Source organism: Oryzias latipes, chromosome 2, assembly GCF_053564925.1.
Source record: "Oryzias latipes strain Hd-rR chromosome 2, Olatipes_Hd-rR_3.1".
NCBI classification, from domain to species: domain Eukaryota; kingdom Metazoa; phylum Chordata; class Actinopteri; order Beloniformes; family Adrianichthyidae; genus Oryzias; species Oryzias latipes.
The window spans coordinates 19,686,978-19,709,590 of record NC_136238.1 but is presented as its reverse complement, the minus strand read 5'-3'; the positions used below and the strand labels follow the sequence as shown (position 1 = coordinate 19,709,590).

Here is a 22,613-nt window from a genome sequence, read left to right as displayed (position 1 = left end):
ACACCACTGTCATTAAAATGGGTGTTTAAGGATTTTGCCTCATCTCAGCCAACTGGTACTTTGACCTAATTCAAATCTCTTTTGGGAGCCAATGGCTAATCTGCTTCAGAAGCTCGGCTACAGCTGGATGTCAGTCTATGGCCCGCATATTTCTGGATGGAGGAAATATGACGACGAGAAACACAGGCCAAGATTTTCTTCCTACACAAATGGCGGATTTATGGTAACGCTTTATTTTACAGTACAGTACTTACAGTGTACTTAAGTGGTATTTACATGGTACTTATATTGTAACTACTGGGTACTTTCAGGGTACTTACATGGCACTTTTTGTGAAATTTACTGGGTACTTACAGTGTGTTTACGTGGTACTTTCTATGGGACTTTACTGGGTACCTACATGGTACTTTTTTGTGTCTACTCTGTACTTACATGGTACTTACCCTGTATTCATGTGGTACTATTTGGTTCATACCTATGTGGTACATACTGGGTATTTATAATTTTCTTACTGGGTATTTACATTTTGTGCAAAGATGTCTTTTGTGGTACTTACCACATGTAAGAACAAGGTAAGTACAAATAAAGTACCTTGAATTTAAGTCTACACTCGCATGTTTCATAGTATTTACCATGAATTTACCACAGAAACTACCCCTTAAGTACACTGAAACTGGACTGTGAAAGAAAGTCAGCCCTATTTCCACTCAACTACATGGTACTTTCATTACTAAATACTGGGTATGTTTACTTGAATATTACTTGGTACTTGGTAAAACAAAAACATATGATAGGAATTCAACAGGGTTAGTTGTCATAAAAATGAATTAATATCCCTGCTGGAATGTTGACTTCCATCTATCCATTTAACCCATTTGACCCCTTCATCCCTTTTGGGGTCAAAGGGATTGTTGGCCAGTTTGTCCGTCCATTGTAAGTCCATACAACAACAACCCAAACTCATATTCACACCTAGGACACAATTTAGAGTCCCCAATAAACCAATGAACCCACGCATTCATTTGAACGTGCAAACTCCACACAGAAAGGTCTGAGTTGAGATTTAAACCCGTCATTGGCCAGCTCCAAAGGAGCATTAATTTGAGCTAGTAATGAAAAATACTTGACAGATTGAAGGTCTAATGTAAGTCTAAAAAATTCACGTGTCAGGGTTGGTGTTTGGGAAGCACAACAAAACAGGAAAAACAGCCTCACAGCTCTGTGTCAAAGATGAAAAAAGAGCACATTACCATATCTGGTCCACCTGCAGCAAAGCAAGTGTCTCTATGCAGCCTGCAGGGTCTCTCAGAACTCGAGAACTGACATCGGTGTTGTTGTCAGACGTGTTCAGCTGAAACTCTTAGTCTCTGTGTCTCCAGACGTTGATCCTACCTCCTTCATACTTTTGCTAAACTCTAAGAACAGACCTTTGTTTCTCAGAAATTATGCAGAGCCAGCAGGTTGTCCCCCAGGCACCGGCAAGATTTTTATTCTGGAATCGGTCTAGTATTGCTGAAGACAAGGGAGGGCCAAAGAGGATACACCCAAAAAAGTCTGGCCATAAAAGAGGCCACTGTGGCTCTACAGAGCAATGAGTATCCCTCATCGTCAGGGATCTCTGTCTTGATAAGTATCGTCATCCTCGCATTCAGGAGTGGCTCCTGCAAGCCTGCTGACATGAAATCTCACCTTCTCATGCTCGCTGCCATCATTGCTGCATCCTACCTGCAGCGTGTGATGCCAGCCAGCCTCAATGAAACGTAAGTAGATTTCTACTTGACAGTCAAAAGTTGACTGATTTGTTTCAACTGGTTCTTTAGGTACGTCTTTCAGACTTTTGTGCAGAAGAGCTGAAAATCCCTGCTGAAAAATGATCTGAATGTGATTATGTTTCTTATTCCGTCCTCTGGTTACAGAACCTATTTGGTGACTGTCAGCTCCCATCTGACAGCAGGAAACAAGGAGACCTTGTGCGCTCTGATCCAAACCCCTACAGAGCCCGTCACCTTGACCATCACCCTGGATGTGGACTCTTCCAGTACGAAGATTGGGCAGCTGTCTTTTAAAACTGAAATCTACCGCTGCTTCCAGTTTCTGGTTTGTTTTTTAATTTCTTGAAGTATTTTTAAATGCAATGCTACATCAGCAATTCTCAATATATTTTTTTCTCAGGAAGTGACTACAGAGCCAGAAATCAAGATAAAAAGTACTTGTGATCAGTAAAGATTGTTAAAATCTGTCCTTTCCTAATCCAGGTTGACTTTTTTAATGTGTTTGAAGCAAGAGCCGCCATTAACCCGTCAACACCGGAGCTTTAGGTCCATTGTCCATTGGCGTTCTTTGAATAGCTATAAGTGTTCACAGTAAAGTTTAACGCAATAAATGTAATACCAAGGGATTCTGAAGCTTAGAAAAGCTGTGTTCCATACAGCCACAAAGCAATTTTCTACTCTAAAACTAAGTTAAATGTGTCAACATTTACAAGAGTTACAGTACTACGAAGTGTGTTTATTCTTTGCTGTCACCGGCGACAGCTCCAGTGTTAAAGGTGTTAAGCTTCGGGTTCAAGATTCCCATCCAACGAAAAAAGTTGGTCTGTAAGAACCAATTTGAGACTAACAAACGTTGACATAAAGAAAATAACAAAGAAGTATGTTGATTTATTATTTCAGCCAATAGGGCGAACCAAAAAAACATCTTGCTGGTTTTGCAGTGTAGACGTCTGCATTGTATTGTTGTGTTTGTTTTTGGAAAGATTTAGCTACAAAAGTTTTTTTGTGTGAATCTACCACTCTCGTTTTAAATGTTTGCTGGTTTTGCAGGTCCCTATAGTGTCCAGCACAACTGTGGCATCCATCAGTGTGAAAATTCAGGGTAAGATGGACTCACTCAACCAGGAGACCAAAGTCCTGATAGAACCTCCTGCTTTTGTCCACATTGTCCAGACAGACAAACCCATCTACAAGCCTGGACAGACCGGTGAGTGTTAAGTTCTGGACTTCTACAGCCCTGTATGTAAACATGTGAGTGTGATGCCTAACTGCTTTCAGACTTCCATCTCCTGCATTATGGCCCAATAATTGGTTTCTCAGTGACATACAAATGACACAATGTTTGTCGAACCAATAAATAAATTATTTTATTGTTGAAATAACTAAACCTCAAACCAGCAACACCATTCATAAACCTGTTGAAAAATAGATCCATGTAAAACTTGCCAATGATTCATCTGTGCAGTATTTTATTTATAATGATGAGATTTTTTATTTTTCTTTCTCTAAAGTTCAGTTCCGGATTGTCTCCATGGATACCAACTTTATTCCCGTCAACCGCATGGTGGGATTTTAGCTTTTATTTTGAGTGTTTTTTAGTATGGGTCTGTGGGCGGAGCTAGAACGTTTTATATGGGGCCGTCTGTGATTTGTAACCAGCTTAAGGTGCTTGACTGTACTTTAATAAGTTATATAACGTTAAATGTTGTTTTTGTTAACTGATGGTGTAAATTGGTTAAATAATGACTAATTTATTTCTTGTCTTTCAGTATAAAGAAGTCACAATTGAGGTAAGAAAATGCACCCATACAGTAAAGCCATAACTGGGGTGACTAGATGGGAAGATCTGACAAGAGTTTTCCAGGCCAGACATGGCGCAGACTTCAGAATTGATCCTATGTAGGGCATGTACATAAGTAGCCTAAGCATAGGCTATTAAACACATTGTAGTATTGCTAAAATTGCTTCAAGGTAAAGAAAGAAAAAAATCAAATGTGTGCAATCTACTTATTGTTCAAAATCTGCTGTGCTTTTTACAAAGAGAAAGAATGAGTTTGCTTTCAGTCGAGTCGGTGAAAATTTCCCAGAATCACGTTTATTAGATTGATGATAAAGTGGGCAAATGAAGTGAGATGCAAAGTGCATCAATATCTGTAAATAATACTAAAGTTTAAGATGTGAGAGTTGCTCTAAAAATCTTTAAAAACGTTTTTTTAAAATAATAATATATTTCCGATCCAGCTAAAAAATGAACAGATGTTTCTACTGTGTGAAGGCCAACTGATCTGTTTAGAAAATTTGAGAATCATCTCTCATCCCTGAATCAACTTGAAAAGACAAACCGACTAAGATACTTAAACCATCAGCACATCTGTGCACATTTGCTTCATGCTGTACTTTATACATGATCTAAAAGACTTCTTTAATCACAGTTCACATTTGTAACTAGTTAGTTCTTGTTTAACCATCAATTGAACTTGCTTAACAATGTGATTCCATAACTTACTTGATTGGACCTAGTGGTTTTATCAATAATCTGCACCAGCTCCAGTTACTTTCATTTCTTAGCCTTCCTGGCAAAGTTAGCTTAGTGTTGTCCTACTGTGTTAGTGTTGATCAAAGATGCACAAAGGGCTCAGTACACATTTAAAAAAACAAAAACTCGAGATTTTTGATTGAACATTTTTTTTAAAAGCATTCATGTATTAAAACAGGATCCCAACTCAAACCGCATCGCTCAATGGTTGGACAAGTCCATTGACGGAGGCATTCTTGACCTTTCTCACCCCACCATTCCTGAAGCTGCACAAGGAATCTACGTGATATCTGCTGAGACGGACAAAGGAGAAACGATTTCCCACAACTTTGAGATCAAAGAATATGGTAAAGACAAGGAATAAAATGCCATCATTTTCCTCAATCATAACTTTTATTTTTTGTCTGCAACAGTTTTGCCAAAGTTTGAAGTGACTGTAAACCTGCCCAGTGTGATCACCATCCTGGATGATGAAGTAACACTGAAGATCTGCGGAAAGTGAGTGTCCGTCAATAATTAAAAATGTTTAATGGGTTATTTGTGTGTATACGTATTAAAAAAAATGTGTTGGCAGGCTCTTGAACATCCTATACAAGCAGTACAACCAACAAAAATACATGACTGTGTGCATATCCCTGCAGATACACCTATGGGAAACCAGTTCTGGGCTCAGTCAAAGCTGAGTTTTGCAGACGCGCGAACCAGTTTTTTTGGTTGCCGCCCCCAAAACAGGATGACATCTGCAAGACATTTGAACTTTCTGTGAGTATTCATGTGAACTATATTTCTTAATGTCCTTGAACGTCACATATCTGTTAGTTCTGAAAAGTCACCTTTTTCAAAAAATGTTTCTGCAGACGGATAAAAGTGGATGCGCCACACAAAACGTAGCCTTGGCAGGCTTTGCCATAAATGCATACAACTATTTTGACTCATTTGAGGTGACGGCTGAACTAGAGGAGTTTGGTACAGGTATGTTGTGGCACACCTGGGTTTTGCTCTTTGAGCTACTAGCACTAACTCCTTATAAGCTTTGATCTGTCTGCTGTCACACAGGTGTCATTCTTAAGGCCAGTGGAAGTGCCAGCTTCACCACTCAGATCAGAACCGTCTCCTTTGAGGACGTCCCCTCTTCTTACAAGCCAGGCCTCCCGCTTAAGGGAAAGGTAATCATTAGCATGCAAGTATATTTTGAAAATCACACCAGATGGCTTTAATTTGGTCACATGTTTTACTAGAATGTTTGGTACTTTGTACAAGATAATTCCCTTTGTACAAAACCCTGCCAGTTCTTCCCATTTCACTTATCAACCATCCAACGTGTACCCTGCCTTTGTCAAACAGAGGCTGGGATAAAGCTCTAGCAACCCCATGAACCCAAAAAGAATTAAGCAGATGTGGAAAAGGGATGGATGGGTTTTAGCTATCCTCTGGGGGAGAAGTGGGCTGCAACTGTTATTAGGAACCATTTGGTGGATCAACCACCCCATCCAACCCATTAATGTGGACTGTCAGTCACAGAAGCATTATGTTCTGTTTTTAAAGTTTAATGTTTCTCTGGGTTTGCTTCAGCATTGAAGCTTTGGAAAATCAGTGTTCTGCTAACACCTTTGGTTCAAAACCTTATTAGTTAATCCATCTTTTGACCTTTGACACCTGGAATAATCATGAAGGCCCACATGTTTACTAACAAATAACCCTCACCCCTTTGTGAAGCATTTAGATTCAAGTAATTATGTCAAAGCAATCTCTTTTTTTACTTCAATCTTTCTTTCTTTTTTTGCAGATCAAAGTGACTGGTGCAGATGGCAGTCCCATCGCAAACCAAGCAGTCTACTTGTATGTTGTAGACTCACTAGAATCCACCCTCTATACAGATCAGAAAGGAATCGCTGTGTTTTCTCTGGACACATCCTCGTGGTCGGAATCAGTCTCTCTGTCGGTTAGTGGTGACCTTTTGCAGTTGCTTGCCGCTTTCTGTACTAAACGGGTCTCATGTTGGACCAATAATCCAAAAGGAAGATATAGAAGGAGTATATCAAAGTCTAACTCTGGTGTTGGATCTTATTGTCTTAACAGGCAACCACCATAATAAAAGGAAAAAATGAACAAACTGTTCCTGAAGTACGGTTTCCTGACTATGGGACGGCCTACCAGTATGTTACAAGATTTTATTCCCAGAGCAAGAACTTTGTGGGGTTCAGTGAGAACAGCGTGGATATACCATGCGACAAAAATGGATTCCTGCTGGCTCAATACATCATCCAGGGGGAGGATCTACAGAAAGGGCAAAGGTTTCTTAACTTCTATTACCTGGTAAGTTCATCTCATTTTGTCATTTTAGAGTTTAACCAAGTGATACAACATCCCATTAAAGGGCGGCTGTGGTGCAGCGGTAGGGCAGTCGACTCATGATCGTAAGATTGCAGGTTCAATTCCTGCCTTGCACACCCATGTGTCGAAGTGTCACTGGACCCCCCCTTGCCCCTGGTGGGAGGCTGGCGCCAGTGTTTGGCAGCGGAGCCTCCATCAGTGTGTGAATGTGTGTGTGCATGGGTGAATGGGACTGTGACTGTAAAGCACTTTGGGCCTTCGTAAGAAGGTAGAAAGCACTATAAAAGTATACGCCATTTACCATAATGTAATCTAGAACCTTAGCTAAAATGTTCAATTACCATCAAATCATGCATTAAATCCCAAAACAGTTGTTTTAGCATGTAGTATAAAATGTCTAAAAAAGCCCAAGAAATTCCTACAAGATAGTAACCAATTTGATAACATAATTGGTAAACATAACTTGCCATACAGGTGTGCCGCTGCTGTGGGGCTGTAGTAAGTACGTTTTCTTTATATAACGCCTTTCACAGATAAAATCACAAAGCCCTGAACAATAAAAAATATACAATCCAGTAAAAGCAGAAAAACAATCAATTAAATATAATGTAAAGCAAAACTAAATTTAAGAAAAATAAACATAGTATAAAAGTAAGAATAAAACCAGTCAGCTAAAAGCATTTTTGAATAAAAGTGTCTTTAGTTGACTTTTAAAAGAATCGACGGTGTCGGCCACATGAAGGGACAGAGGGAGGGCATTCCAGAGTCTAGGGGCTATTGCCTGGAACGACCGGTCACCTCTGGTTTTATACTTGGTCTTAAAAATCTTTAAAAGATTTTTGATCTGAGGATCGGAGGGCACGGCTGGAAGCGTAGGGACAGAGCAAGTCTGATACGTATTTTGGGGTCTGTCCATTTAAAGCTCAATAGGTTAAAACAAAAATTTTAAAATCAATACGCCACTTGATTGGGAGCCAGTGCAAGGAGGATAAAATGGGGGTAATGTGTGCCAAACCATAAACCAAGATTTCTGATACAGGGCTGTACAGAGGAACTCAAAGACCCAAGATGCTGGGAGATTATTGGGGTTATGTTTTCTGGGGCAACTATTAGTGTTTGCGTCTTTTCTAGGTTTAGCTGTAGACTGTTACTTGTGAGCCAAGATTTAACACAGACATGGCAATCTAGTAGTTCCGTAAGTTTGTGGAGTTCTGAGTCATTGAAGGAGCAGTACAGCTGAATATCATCGGCATAGAAATGGTATGAAATATTTTTAAAGTTATTTAAAAGCTTTCCAAGTGGGTAGATGTACATTAAAAACAAAAGTGGTCCTAAAACAGATCCCTGGGGCACACCATGTAGGAGTGGAGAAGTATCAGAAAGCATGCCATATATATAAAGAGAGAATGTTCTATTAGTCAGGTAGGAGGTAAACCACTTTAAAACAAACCCAGCAATACCAAACTCATTTTCTAATCTGCCCAACAGTATTTTATGATCAACAGTGTCAAATGCTGAGGATAACTCTAAGGCCGCATTTACACTGCAGGTCTTGATGCCCATATCCGATTTTCTGATTATATCCGATTTTTTTGACGACCCGCTTACATCATCTTTTAAAAGTGACCCGTATCTGATTTTTGCATTTACACTATACAATGCTGAAACTATCAAACGTTGACGTTCTGAGGACTACGTAGCACCATTTCCGCCTTCCGCGGACCTCTTTCGGACTTTTGTGACTGCGGTTGTCATGGAGGCAAGGCGGCGACGGAAGGAGGCGTTGCCTTGGGCGCTCCTGAGGGGATGCGTCGGAGAGGAAAAAGGAGGGCTGCTCGGCTCTCTCTGAGTTTTGAATGAAGAAGTGTTTGCAGACGTTGTGCTAACAGTTTGATCCAAGGGTTGAACCTTTCCTGCGCGATCACTTCTCTTTTCCGACCGTGGTCAGAAACGCAAGGGAGATTTCTTTGGGGTTCAATTTTCCGTTCTGAACCCTCAGCCTCCAGAGTAAGTTAAGAAAGACTGCAAAACATTTAGGGGAGACACGTTATTTTTAATTTACGGTTCTCTGACACTCCCCCGATCCACGCTCACACCCCCCCTCTCTCCTTACACACACACATGGTCCCCATCATACACGCCCCCCAAAGAAATAAACGGCTTCTAGCCTGTTCCATAGCAACAGTGTCCCGCTTCAGTTACTGTTTGCGTCCGGACCGGACATAACAGCGGTTTCCGACTACGGTCTGAAGCCTGAGGCTGAAAGGTAACACGCTGACAGCAAAATCAGCGCACAAAAGCACCTTAATAAGTCATGTGATCTCAGTTGGTGGCCTCCTGAGTTGCATTTACTGGGGAAAATCTGATTTGTCTGCTTACATGGAACACGCAAATGCACGTATCCGATTCGTTTCCGATTTATTTCCACATATGAGAGAGGCCTGTATCCGATCTGAGAAAAACGGAATCCACGTGCTTTTGTCCTGCTTACGCGCTCACCGGTCATATCCGATCTGTGCCAAATGAGAGGAAAAAATCGGAATTGGGTCACTTGAACCATGCAGTGTAAAGGCGGCCTAAAGTAACCAAAACTGTATATTTTCCAGAGTCAGCAGCCATCTGTATATCATTTGAAACTTTAAGTAAAGTGGTCTCCGTGGAATGCGTCTTTCTAAAACCAGACTGGTATTTATCGAAGAGTTCATAGTTGTTTAAAAAAAAAGATGTTAACTGTTCTGCCACTATCTTCTCCAAGACTTTTGAGAGTAAAGGTAATTTTGAAATTGGCCTATAATTGGAGGGTTGTGATGGATCCAGGTAGGGCTTTTTTAAGATGGGACTTATCGCTGCCTGTTTAAAGAAGTTTGGGACAGTCCCAGTGGAGAGAGACAGATTAATCATTTTAACAAGAAATGGGGCAATAAGGTCAATAACTTTAAAAAACATAGATGATGGCAATATGTCTAGGGGACATGAGGATGGCTTCATCTTTTTTAATACGACCATGACTTTGTCAATTGAGATGGCAGAAAAGTTATTCCAGGAGTAGTTTAAAGAGGCTACAATAGTGGTATTCTCATCGGATGATTTTAGGTTTAATATGAGCTCATTCACCTTATTTACAAAATATCGTCAGAATCTGTTGCAATCGTCAGTAGTGAAAACAGGTACAGGTGGAGCTGAGGGTGAAACAATGTGTTGAATGGTATCAAAGACAACTTTGGGATTTCTCTTGTTCATATGTACTAGGTCAGAAAAATACTTAGATCTGGCGAGCTTAATCATATTATTTAGTGTCGACAGTCATCTCCTTTAAATGCAGTCTGTGTACTTCCAGGTTAGTGGACTTCCACAAGCGTGTTACCTGGCAAAATGTTCTTCTGAAAGCAGCAATCTCTTCATTTAACCAGGCATGAGGAGAGTTAGAAGATGTTTCAGTTTTAAGCTTCATAGGTGTCACTATGTCCAAAAGAGTCAGGCAATGACCATTAAAATGATTGATTAGAATTTCTACATTGTCACAATAATCAATAAGATTAAGATGCAACAGTTTTGAAAGCCGTTCAACAACAGTTTGATTTATAATACGCCTTTGAGATACCACTTTATGGGAGTTATTGGGCACATGATTGTGTGTAATTGTGGATCGTAAGTTGGACTTTCTCTGCGTTACGGAAACTTGGCAGCAACAGAATGACTTTTCCTCACTCAATGACTCCACCCCTCCCGGCTTTGTTTACCTCTGTCAACCTTGTTGCCATGGCCGCGGAGGCGGTCTCGCGGTGATATATCGCGAGACGTGGAAAGTTCTCCCGGTTCCGCTCCCCTCATTCAGCTCCATTGAGTGCTCTGCCTTTCTGCTTCCTGGACCCACACCAACTGTAATAGCAGTGGTTTACCGCCCCCCAAAACCGAACAGGGACTTTCTCAAGCATTTTGGAACTCTGCTAACTCACCTATCGTCTCTCTCTCCTAATGTTATGTGTATGGGGGATTTTAACATACATTTTGATAACAACCACCTCCCCCTCACCAGAGACTTCTGCTCATGCCTGGATATATTTGGTTTTAATCAACATGTTCAGCTCCCCACCCACTCTAAAGGACACATTCTGGACCTGGTCTGCTAGTCTGGGTTAACCCCCTCTAACTGTTCCACAGATGACCTTCCTATGACTGATCACCATCTTGTTTCTTTTAGCATCCCCTTGATTTTATCTGAGATTAAACCCACTCGCCTCATCTCCTTCCGAAACATCAAGAATATAAACGTGGATCTGTTTTCTTCTCATTTGGAGCGCATTCCTTTCCCGAACTCGTCCAACCCTGAACTGGTTTCTTTTTATAATAACTGCCTTTCAGATGTTCTTAACAGTTTCGCGCCTGTAAAAACCGGTCTGTTTCGTTTGTTAAATCTTCCCCCTGGTTCACCCCTGAACTCCATAAAATGAAAGCCAAATGCCGCCAGTTGGAACGGCTCTGCAAAAAAACTGGCTCTCCCCTTCATAAGGAAATCTACAATGAACATATTCTACAATACAAGGACTTGGTTTCTAACACTAAAACGAACTACTTCACTCAACTAATTGAAATAAGGGAAATTCCAAAATGTTGTTTTCTCTAATGGATAATGTCTTTCAACCCCGTAACAGTTTTCCCCCTCATTTTTATTCAGATGAGCACTGTAATTCTCTTCAGTTATTCTTTAACCAGAAAATTCTAGATATCCATCAGCATCTCCATTCCTCCACCTCTCCTCCCGTCCCGTCTGACTCGTTTTCTGTAACTCATATATTCACTTCCTTTCTCCTCCCTGATCCCAGTGAAATTTCCCGCCTCATCCATAAGTCCAAACCATCCACATGTTTGCTCAATCCCCTTCCAACATCCCTGGTTAAATCCTGCCTTCCTTCTCTTCTTACCTTCATTTGTGCCATTATTCACTCTTCATTGACATCAGGTATTGTCCCCTCACTCCTCAAGATCGCTGCCGTCAGACCTATCCTAAAAAAACCTGGCTCAGACCCCAATTCCTTTCATAATCTTCGTCCTATTTCCAACCTCCACTTCATCTCAAAAATTCTTGAAAAAATAGTCGCCTCCCAACTTTCCCATCATCTCACCCAAAATGATCTTTTTGAACCTTTTCAATCTGGTTTCCGTCCCCTTCATAGCACAGAAACTGCCCTACTAAAAATCACCAATGACCTTCTCCTAGCAGCTGATTCTGGACTCATCACCATCCTAATCCTCCTCGACTTGAGCGCAGCATTTGACACCATATCTCACTCCATCCTCCTCCACAGACTTTCAGCCCTCGGTATCGAGTCCATCCCCCTCCGCTGGTTTCACTCTTATTTTTCAAGCCGCACTCAGTTTATTCAACTGAATTCTTTTAAATCCCAACCCTCACTCATTTCATCTGGTGTTCCTCAAGGTTCTGTTCTCGGTCCCCTCCTCTTCATTACCTACCTGCTACCCCTTGGTAATATATTACGTAAATTCAATATTGATTTTCATTGTTTCGCGGATGACACTCAGCTCTTTCTGTCCAGTAAACCCAACTCTTCTGTTCCACCTGCCTCCCTCTCCTCCTGCCTGTCTGAAATAAAAACCTGGTTCACCCTAAACTTCCTCAAACTTAACAGTGATAAAACCGAATTACTCCTCGTAGGTTCCAAATCCACCCTTTCCAAAGTTTCTAATTTTACCCTTTCCATCGATTCCTCTCCAGTTTTCCCCTCCCCTCAAGTAAAGAGTCTGGGTGTCATCCTTGATAGTACATTATCATTTCAATCCCACATCAATAGCATTACTCGGTCAGCCTACTATCATCTACGTAATATTAATCGTCTCCGCCCCTCCCTCACCATCCACTCCGCCTCCATTTTAGTTCATAGTCTGGTCACTTCTTGTCTCGACTATTGCAATGCACTTCTCTTTGGTCTTCCCAACAAAACTCTAAATAAGCTTCAATTGGTCCAGAATTCAGCTGCCCGCATCATCACCAGAACCCCCTCCTTCCATCACATCACTCCCGTTCTCCAGCAGCTGCACTGGCTTCCAGTAGCCTTTAGGATTAAGTTCAAGCTCCTTCTCTACAGTTTCAAAGCCCTCCATAAGCCTGGCTCCCTCCTATCTCTCTAATCTCCTCCATGTTAACACTCCCTCTCGCTCTCTTCGGTCTTCTTCCTCCCTTCAGCTCTCTGTCCCTCCGGCCCGTATGGTCACCATGGGGAGCCGTGCCTTCAGTCGCTCTCCTCCCCAACTCTGGAACTCTTTCCCCCCAGACCTCCGTAACACTGACTCCTTTCTGATCTTTAAATCCAGACTAAAAACCTATCTGTTTAAGCTTGCATTTCCGGAACACAATTTCACATTTTCTGTCAGCTGATTTTACTAATGAATCCAATTTATTTATTGTTTTTAACATGTTGTGATTTTATTGAGTTTTACCTCTAACTATGTACGGTGACCTTGGGTGTTTTGAAAGGCGCTTTTAAATAAAATGTATTATTATTATTATTATGACTGGATATGTTAAAATAAACACAAAAATGGTCAGTCGCATGAACATCCACAACATTCAGAGACTGTATATCTAGGCCAAAGGAAAAAACAAGATCTAAGGTGTGACCTTTATTGTGTGTGGGACTAGAAACATGTTGCTTTAGGCTAAAAGAATCAGTGAGTGTTAAAAATTCAGAAGCTACTTCACAAGATGGCAAATTAAAATCACCAAGAATTAGAACCTTTTCAAATTTGATAAGAATAGATAAAAATTCAGAAGATTCATTTAAAAATTCTCTAGCAGAACCAGGGGGATGATAGACTAAAATACAATAAAAGAAGTCTAAATTTCCAACCTTAGTCATTTGGAGCTCAAATGAGTTGAAATGATCTGGCTTCATATGCCTGCAATGGAAGGAATTACGGTGGATTAGCACAAATCCTCCTCCACGCCATTCAACCCGAGGTGTTCCAAAAACAGAGCAGTCAGGAGGACATAGTTCATTTAAATGGAAGTAGTCCTGTTCCTGCTGCCAACTCTCTGTGATGGCCTTGAAGTCCACGGGTATTGTTGCCTTACGTAATTTTGTTGACTTTTGTCTGAAATTTTCTTTAAAAAAAGAAAAAAAGGTAAAGAAACGGGAAAGGGTCAAGAAAACAGTGTCTCTTAATATTGTTTTTCTCTGTAGGTGGAGTCCAAAGGTTCGATTGTGCAGCAGGGCACTGTCCAAGTGGCGGTTAACCAGAGAACAGGTACAAACCTAAGTTTTGAGTCTAAGATTATATTCTGACATCAAGCTAATGATACATTTAAGCAATCTTTGAATGACAAAACTTTACCCAATGTCATGACTTTACCCACTATAATGCATACCAGACACCTCCATCCTTGATTGTGACATTTTCCTCTTAACGGAGTGTACAGCCATTGAAAAATATATTTTGTTGCTTCATCAAAAAAAATAAGTTGAATATGTTTTGTATAAAATTGTTCAAGGATTATGTCTGTGTGTAATAATTGCATCATAGTGTTGTGAGAACTTAGATAGATGGCTTTATTTTTAAATGTTTCTCCAGTCAACAAAGGAACGATAAAGATCCCCCTCACCAATGTCATCAACCTGGCTCCAATTGCCCAGGTGGTGGTTTACACCATAGTGTCAAGTGGAGAAGTTGTTGCAGACAGCAGGGACTTCCCCATTCAGCTTTGCCTCAACAACAAGGTACTGAATGTCATTTTAAACTGGACTCCTTAAAAGTCGGGACTTGATGTGCTGTGTTTGAACCATCTTCTTTGATGTCTCCTGTGCAGGTGTCCTTGAAGTTCTCCGCTGTACAGGAGCTTCCAGGAGCAAAGACCACATTGACTCTGCGGGCTCAGCCCAGCTCCCTCTGCTCTGTCAGAGCCATTGACCAGAGCGTCCTCCTTCTCAAGTCAGAGGAGGAGCTCACGGTTGACTATGTACGACTTTCCCCCCATTATTCCTGCACTTTGACCTCAGAGTTGGTACTGTTTTCTCTAGATTCATGGTCTGGTTTACTTACAGGTCTACAACCAGCTGCCCATCAAGAAAATGTGGGGATATGACTATCAGGTTGAGGACGACTCCTCCAATCCCTGCTTTCCTAGACCATGGCCAAGACCGATTCCACTGGAGCCCGAAATCCTGCTCAGAGAACGTCGTGATAAGCGTTCACGGATTTTGCCCTTTTATGAGGGTGATGATGTTTACACCATCTTCAAGGTAAAGTCATTTACTTTTCTTAATAATTGCAGCAAATATTACTAAGGTTCAAGCATATTTTTTCAAAATTTTTGGAGTTTCATTGTATTTTTTGCAGTTTTAGATCAAGTTGAGTTTGCTTTTGGACTCCCTTTCCTTTTTTGATGTGAATCACGTAATGTCATCACAGTGTTTATGTATCTTTTGATTTCATGACTTGTCCATCTATTCTTACCGATAACCTTTAAGTCCTTCTGCTTTTCTGTGACCATGTTCCTAATTTCCAGTTAATTTATATAAGCATTCTTGACCCTTTGCTGTTCTTTTTTTTCCAGAACATTGGAATCAAAATTATTACAAACTCTGATGTGAGAGCACCCAGACCTTGCTTCTTTGACTTGGAATTTGGTAGGGGCAAGTTTTTTTTCCACAATGATAAATGACGCAAAGATATCTGAATAGTAATTCTTGAACAATGCAAAGATGCTTGTAAATCAACAAACAAGCAAACCAAAAATGTGTTGAACTTCATCTTTAAGTGGGTTTATTGTTTCAGTTTGTTTTTCTTCTGTGCTCTTTCAGCTAGGCCTTTAGCGATTAATGCTGCTAATTTAGAGTCAGTGATGAATGAGCCAGTGCCAGCCCCAGCCCCAGAGGGACAGAAAACGGAGACCATAAGAACATATTTCCCTGAAACCTGGATCTGGGACCTGGTTTCTGTGGGGTAAAAAAAACTTTAAATTGTTTAAAAGTTCAACCTGGGGTAAAACTTTAAATAGCACATAACAGCAAGGCAAGGTGGTGGAGGATTCATGGTATGGGTTTGTGCTTGCTGCAGCAACACCTTAACTCCCTATAGTCAATGAGGAGATCACAGCCAACTTTTTATGCCATCATATTCCTGCATAAAAACCAAAACTGTCATGTTTAATGTAACTCTGTTTAATGTATTGAACAAGAAGGGCCAATATGAGTAAGTCAAAGGTTTGATGCATGATTTTCTTCATGAAAGGAATTGGGAATCTATCTCCATTTGACATCTTGCTGGTTCTTTGATGCAGATCCAGTGGATCGACCAGTTTGGTGAAGACCGTCCCTGACACCATCACTAAGTGGGCAGCTGGAGCTTTCTGTGTGTCTCCTGCAGGCTTTGGCGTTGCTCCCAACGTTGGACTAACAGCCTTCCAGCCTTTCTTTGTCAGCCTCACTCTGCCCTACTCCGTCGTCAGAGGAGAGGTGTTCACTCTCAAAGCCACAGTCTTCAACTACCTCCCCAAATGCATCATGGTAAACAGTTTCCTCAGTTCTTGAAAACAATCCGTTTCTGTGTTAGTCATTTCTTGAATCTGAGTTTTTCTTTCCTTTGCAGGTGAAGGCAACTCTGGCCAAGTCTGATCAGTTCACCTTCAAGAACTGTGACGGCTGCGTCTACAGCAGTGTGTGTCTGTGTGCAGAGGAGAGCAAGACCTTCTCCTGGATCGTGACGCCAACTGCTCTAGGTAGTGTAGGACAAACAAACACGAGTACAATCTCTAAACAAACACTCCACCTTTAGTTTAAGTCCTTGAAGATCTTTAGAAAATGTGTGAAGGAAGCACCAAACTGCAGGGAAAAAGAGGCTTCCTGTGACTGAGAAAAGGACATTTATTGGCAAACAATGCTTTTGTGCCAACAGGTGATGTGACTCTGAAGGTTAGCGCTGAGGCTGAGAGGAGCAACAAGAAATGTGGCACAGAGGTGGTCACAGTCCCCACCGTGGGTCACGTCGACACTGTAATTACCACGCTGCTGGTAGAGGTTAGTACCCCCCCTAAAAAAATCAGGTTTTTATAGCTAAACACCAATAATCCCAATACTTCAAAAACAGTTAAATGTGCGATGAATTTCTTAGTTGAACTGATAATATTCTAACATCAAGTTCTTACTGTTGATTCTTTCTGTTAGGCTGAAGGAGTCCCACAGATGGTCAGCCACAACGCTCTCCTGTGTCCTGCAAGTAAGAGAGAAATGGATAATTTGGACATTTTCTTAAAATGATCACAATTTTGACTGTTTTGGGAAAAATACATCCTTTTTTTAAGTCTTCTGATGTCTTTAGTTATTCTCTCTCTGCTCATTATTAGAAGGACCAGTGAGTAAGAAAATCTCTCTTGAGCTTCCTGAAGATTTTGTGAATGGATCAGAAAGAGCCTCTGTGTCTGTTGTGGGTCAGTAAAACATGTTCTGAAGTGGATGGAGAGAGCCAGAACCAGGCTAGGAGTTTCTGACGTCTCTTCTGGGTTTTACAGGTGATCTGATGGGCCGGGCCATGAAGAACCTAGACAAACTCTTGGCCATGCCGTATGGCTGTGGAGAACAAAACATGTTGCTGTTTGCTCCGAACATCTTTATCCTCGACTATCTGAAGAGCACTGGTCAGCTGAAAGAGTCAACTCGGAAGATGGCTGTAGGATACTTGGAGAGCGGTGAGAGTCGCCAAAATATTATGTTTTGTGTTTTGATGAAAATAGCAGGAAAACGTGAATGAAGGATTTTCACCTGTGTGTGCATTTAGGATATCAGAGGGAGCTCAATTACAAGCGTGATGATGGTTCCTACAGCGCTTTTGGAATGAGTGACCCATCTGGAAACACCTGGTGAGGAAGTTTCTGTGTTTATTTTCATTGTATCTTTTTTACTGTGTGACTTCACTGACATTATTCAACCATCAAGGCTCTATGGAGAAGGCAAGAAAGTAGTCATGTCACATTTTGAAGCCCTAAGTTATGTACACACCAGGCATGTGACAATGTTCAACAATGTGCTAAACACGGGTCCATAAAAGTGTGTGTATAGCACACAATAATCTCTCCTCTAATTAGGAAATTAGACAGTCAGATCACAGTTTGTGTGGACATCCTACAGGTACTTGCATATCACCTGCACACCATGTGCATGTCGCCTTTGCTTGGGGTCATTATGAGGCTGGTACTTGCACTTTACCAATGACTAGAGTTTGGAAGAGGATCATACAGCAGCATCACCAACTTACTTTAGCCTTACAAATACTTCACAATACATTTATCACACATGACAATGGTACTTTCCAATTACTTGTCCCTTGAGGTGTCCGTACGAGCCTCAAGGGCACTGCAAGACTGCTCCATGACCCTCAATGGGCCTGGACAACCCCAAAACCCTCAGCACTTGTGTGGGACAACACCCGTACAGGTGCACGTGACTAAGGATAAGGGTTCTAATGTTATTAAAAATAAAAGCCTAAAAATGAAACAAAATCTAGATTGATATGAGATTGATATCTGAGCACCAAAAAAGTACAATAAGCTAATGTTGATGTTAGCATTTGTGATCTTTATCTTCTTTGGAAATAATTCAAAAATAAGTTTTGATGTATATCACAGATGTAGTAAAAACAGTAATGATTGTTCAGTACTGCGGTTGTTCATTTGGCATTTCCCAATGGTTACTTTTTAAAGTTAAAAGCAACTTAAAAATATTCAGGTTTTTCAATACCGGGACTTTGTTTCAACAAGTAAAAAATTAATGGGACCTAACACAAAGCCTTGTGGAACTCCACATGACAGATATATTATATATTAAATATGTTGCAACAAATACATATAGAATCCCAGTTCGATCAAAAATGCCAGTTACAAAGTCCTTCCTTTAGTGTTAAGGTTTTATGGTATTGTATAAACTTATTATTTATTTATTTTACTATCCACGAGTTTTCAACATTCTGTTAGCCTGTCATGACCTAAGCATGTTAGACCATCATATTTTCTCATGCACTTGCTTTCCACTTTAACCACTTTTCATGTGATGTGTTTTGTGACTTCTTTCTGTAGGCTTACTACTTTTGTCATGAAATCCTTCAACGCTGCAAAACAGTACATCTTTGTGGACCAGACGTACATCGAAGATGCCAGAACTTGGCTGTCTGGACTCCAGAAGCCTGATGGCTGCATTCAGTCTGTTGGGAAACTCTTCCACAACGGCATGAAGGTTTGGAACTTCAATCAAAATCTGATTGTTTTGGGTTCATTCATGTACACTAAACAATATGTTTAATGTGTATTTCGTCACTCCTGTCCCATTTCCAGGGGGGAGTGAGTGATGACGTCTCCCTGACAGCCTACGTTGCTGCTGCCATGCTGGAGCTGGACGGAAATGCCACTGTAAGCCCTAGACCTAACCCCAACTAACTCAACTGGAAAATATTTGTCAGTGAAATATTTGATGTGAAACTTGTAAAGCAATAGTTTCTTGTCATTTTACAAAAATAGAAATTGAATCTTTAAAATGGCCGTGGCTGCACAGTGGCGCAGTGGTTGGTGCTCTTGCCTCACATTAAGGAGACCCCGTATTAAAGTCCCGGCTGGGGGATCTCGACCAGAACATCAATGGGGGACCGTTCTGTGTGGAGTTTCCATGTTCTCCCTGTGCATGTGTGGGTTTTCTCTGGAGACTCCGGCTTCCTCCCACTGTCCTAAAACATGCTTCATAGGTTAATTGGTCAACCTAAATTGTCCCTAGGTGTGAATATGAGTGCATGGGTGTGTGATTGCAGACACTCTACTCTGCGACAGACTGGCAACCCGTCCAGAGTGTCCCCTGGCTTCTACCACAAGTGGCTGGGACAGGCTCTGGCAGCCCCGTGACCCCGAAAGGGAAAAATGGATTAGAAGATGAATGAAAAAAGATTACTCTTTAAAATATCGTACAAGCTCAAAAATGTCAGTTTCAGTAAGTTGAACCTGCTAAATAGTTAGAGAATTAATGCTTCTCTGGTGGCATGATTACAAGGGTCCATATATTAATAATACAGTGATGCAAATGTTTGTCAGATGTTTGTTTCATGTTGGAGTATTTATGGACATAATCTGTAGAGATGGTCCATTGAACCAAGTCTAACCCCAACTCTCACTTGGGGGCTGTTATTCCTTTGCACAGGGATACAATCTGGCAAATCAGTTGTTTAAGGAGGGCCGTTTTAAATTATTGTAATTTTAGTTTGTAATTTATGTGATTAAACAACTAGACTGCCAGTGTAGAATTGTGTTTTGTTGATCTGGTGTTGATGTCAATGGACTTACATTAATTGGATGTAAGATGCAAGTACACAAAATCTGTATAAACATAATGTAGTATTCATTCACTATTGTTAATCCTCCTGGACTAAACTTCACCTTTTCGTGTGCATTTTTACCCAGAATCCAGTGGTTCAGAACTGCCTGAAATGTCTGAGAACTGCAGTGTCGGGTAAAATAACCAATCTGTACACCGTCGCCCTGCTGTCCTACACATTCACCCTGGCTGGAGACCAGGACATGAGGAGCAAACTCATCACCCTCCTGGACCAGAAGTCCATCAATGAAGGTTAGACAGAAGATCAAGACTTTCAACAGTGGCAACAAGCTGCTTATAAGACACGTCGCAGACAATGTTACATTGGTAAAATGGAATAAAAAATTAACTTAGCTCTGAATTATAAAGACATCTGCCCAACTCTAAGAAGTTGCTAACAAAATAAATCATCACAAACTGGACCCCCACCTTGATGGAGCCCTACAGATTTTATACTATTTTTTGTTATTTAATACTATGACTTCAAATGAAAGCAGGATAGATGGGATGACCAACATGAAAATCATTTGTCTTTGGATTCCAGGAGGTACTCGTCACTGGAAGAGAGATGGTGCTCCTGAAACAGACCTGGACTCAGTGGAGGTGGAGATGACATCCTATGTGCTCTTGGCTCTGCTTTCTGGTCCATCTCTGCCAGGCTTTGGTTTGGATTATGCCGCCGGCATCGTGCGTTGGCTCGCTCAGCAGCAGAATCCGTTTGGTGGCTTCTCGTCCACGCAGGTAGCTCCTCCTACATTCATGTGGCTCTAACATGGAGACTTAAACAGCAGTCACTCACTGCAACTTTTTTGCTGCACAGGACACAGTCGTGGCCCTCCAAGCTCTGGCCAAGTATGCTACTGCCACCTTCAGTCCGGAAGGCAGTACTACAGTCACAGTGACTTCAGTGGGTGGTCTGAACAAACGCTTCACTGTGAATAAGAACAACAGACTGCTTTATCAAGAGGAGAAACTGACTGAGATTCCTGGAGAGTACACAATTAAAGCTGAGGGTCAGAGCTGTGTGCTGGCACAGGTACAGAAAAGTAGAAATCAATCACAGTCATGGAAGTCCATGTGTTCAGAGAATGTGCTGTTGATGGTTTAAATGTTGTCTTTCCAGATCTCTTTGTTCTACAACATCCCCCCTCCTTCCGACTTTTCTGCCTTTGAAATCTCTACCAACACTAGGGGTCGATGTGACATTCCCCGACCAGAGTTCACGCTCTTTGTGCAAGTCAAGTAAGTAGATATCATCTTTAAACCCAAAGTGTATAAAAAAAACAATGCCTCTTTCGATGTTCTGGTTCTGTTTGAGAGTTCTGCTGGGTTTGATTCCCACAGGTTTCAGGGCAGACGAGAGGAAACCAACATGGTGGTGATCAACATTAAGCTGCTGTCTGGTTACATTCTGCAGGACAACTCTTTGAAAATGGTGAGACAACATCCTTGCTAGTCCAGACTAGCTTTTCTTATTTGTGTTAACAGCATGTGTGTTGTTTGTGTCACAGCTGAAGGAAAACCGCTTGGTGAAGCGTGTGGACGTAGAGGAAGGTTACATCAACATCTATCTGGACGGGGTAAGAAGCTTTGAAGCTTTGTAGTTCATGAAGCGTTTGGTTGTTTTGTATTCTCATGCATGTGTCCCTGTTTGTACTTCACAGTTAAAGAAGGGTCAGAAAGAAACTTTCAATGTGATCCTGGAGAAGGATCAGCAGGTCGGAAACCTGAAACCAGCCGTGGTCAAAGTCTACGATTACTATCAGACAAGTACGACTCTCTGCTGACTCCATCTTTGACTGTTGTTGTTTCCTTTCTGATGTTTTTCACTTTACGTTTCAGGTGATGAGGCGGTCACTGATTACACTTCTCCCTGCAATAAGTGAGTAAGGCTGCACTTATTATGAAATGTATAACCTCACTGTCTCACATAGTGAGTCGTTGTTCCTCGTTATCCATTCAGTGTTAATGTTAGTGTGTATTTTTTTTCTGCAGGTGAAAGCTCTGACATCCATCTCCTAGTGAGACGTGATGGAGTTACAGCCCTGGAGGAAGTGTTTAAACAAAATAAGAAAAGCACATGGAAATACCGTAAAAAATACATGTCATCCTGTTGTGAAGAAGTAACAGCAGTAACAAAGTTGAAATCTTTTTGGTGAACAGGGTGCGTTTTTTCCTTTTTGGGTTGTTCTTTTAAGCCTCTTTCTTTTTTGTCATTTCCTTTTTAGACGTTGTGTGATGTGCTGGCCTTTTAAGCTTTTTTCTGCTAGGAGTCAAAACCAGCAGTTGGTGTCTGTTGTTAAGTGTTTGGTGGAAGGTTTGTCTCATCAGTAACAGCATTCACTGATATGCTGTGTTCAATATTTCTCTTGCTTCCACATTTTTTGGTGGTCCAACTTCATCTGTTTCTGTGGAAATATTTGAATAAAAACCTTTGAGCAAAAAGTGTTTTATGTTATTTCAGGAATGTTCAATCTGGTTGGACATCTCAGAAGCTCTCAAGTCCTCCATTGGCCGTTCTGAGTTCATCTTTAAGGATTGTTGGGGTTGATAATGCTTATGGCTTTATCATAACTGCCCCTTTAGGTGGGTACAGGTGGGTAAATCAAT

At 41.1% G+C, this 22,613-nt stretch overlaps 1 protein-coding gene across 1 annotated transcript; it reads left to right on the top strand.

Moving 5' to 3' along the window:
* The first annotated feature begins 1,320 nt into the window (after window positions 1-1,320).
* LOC101161037 (alpha-2-macroglobulin-like protein 1) lies at window positions 1,321-22,448 on the top strand. The gene is made up of 36 exons (XM_023961768.2): window positions 1,321-1,760; window positions 1,917-2,097; window positions 2,823-2,979; window positions 3,284-3,336; window positions 3,542-3,562; window positions 4,487-4,655; window positions 4,722-4,806; window positions 4,950-5,070; window positions 5,166-5,280; window positions 5,365-5,474; window positions 6,095-6,250; window positions 6,388-6,624; window positions 13,842-13,905; window positions 14,230-14,375; window positions 14,465-14,614; window positions 14,700-14,897; window positions 15,212-15,284; window positions 15,459-15,600; window positions 15,938-16,163; window positions 16,246-16,375; window positions 16,552-16,673; window positions 16,821-16,872; window positions 17,000-17,083; window positions 17,165-17,341; window positions 17,431-17,512; window positions 18,725-18,881; window positions 18,980-19,054; window positions 20,090-20,255; window positions 20,548-20,744; window positions 20,824-21,039; window positions 21,127-21,245; window positions 21,348-21,438; window positions 21,515-21,583; window positions 21,668-21,773; window positions 21,846-21,885; window positions 21,999-22,448. The coding sequence occupies exons 1-36, from the start codon at window positions 1,678-1,680 to the stop codon at window positions 22,000-22,002; spliced, it is 4,374 nt and encodes a 1,457-aa protein (XP_023817536.1). The 5' UTR covers window positions 1,321-1,677; the 3' UTR covers window positions 22,003-22,448.
* Window positions 22,449-22,613: the final 165 nt, after the last annotated feature.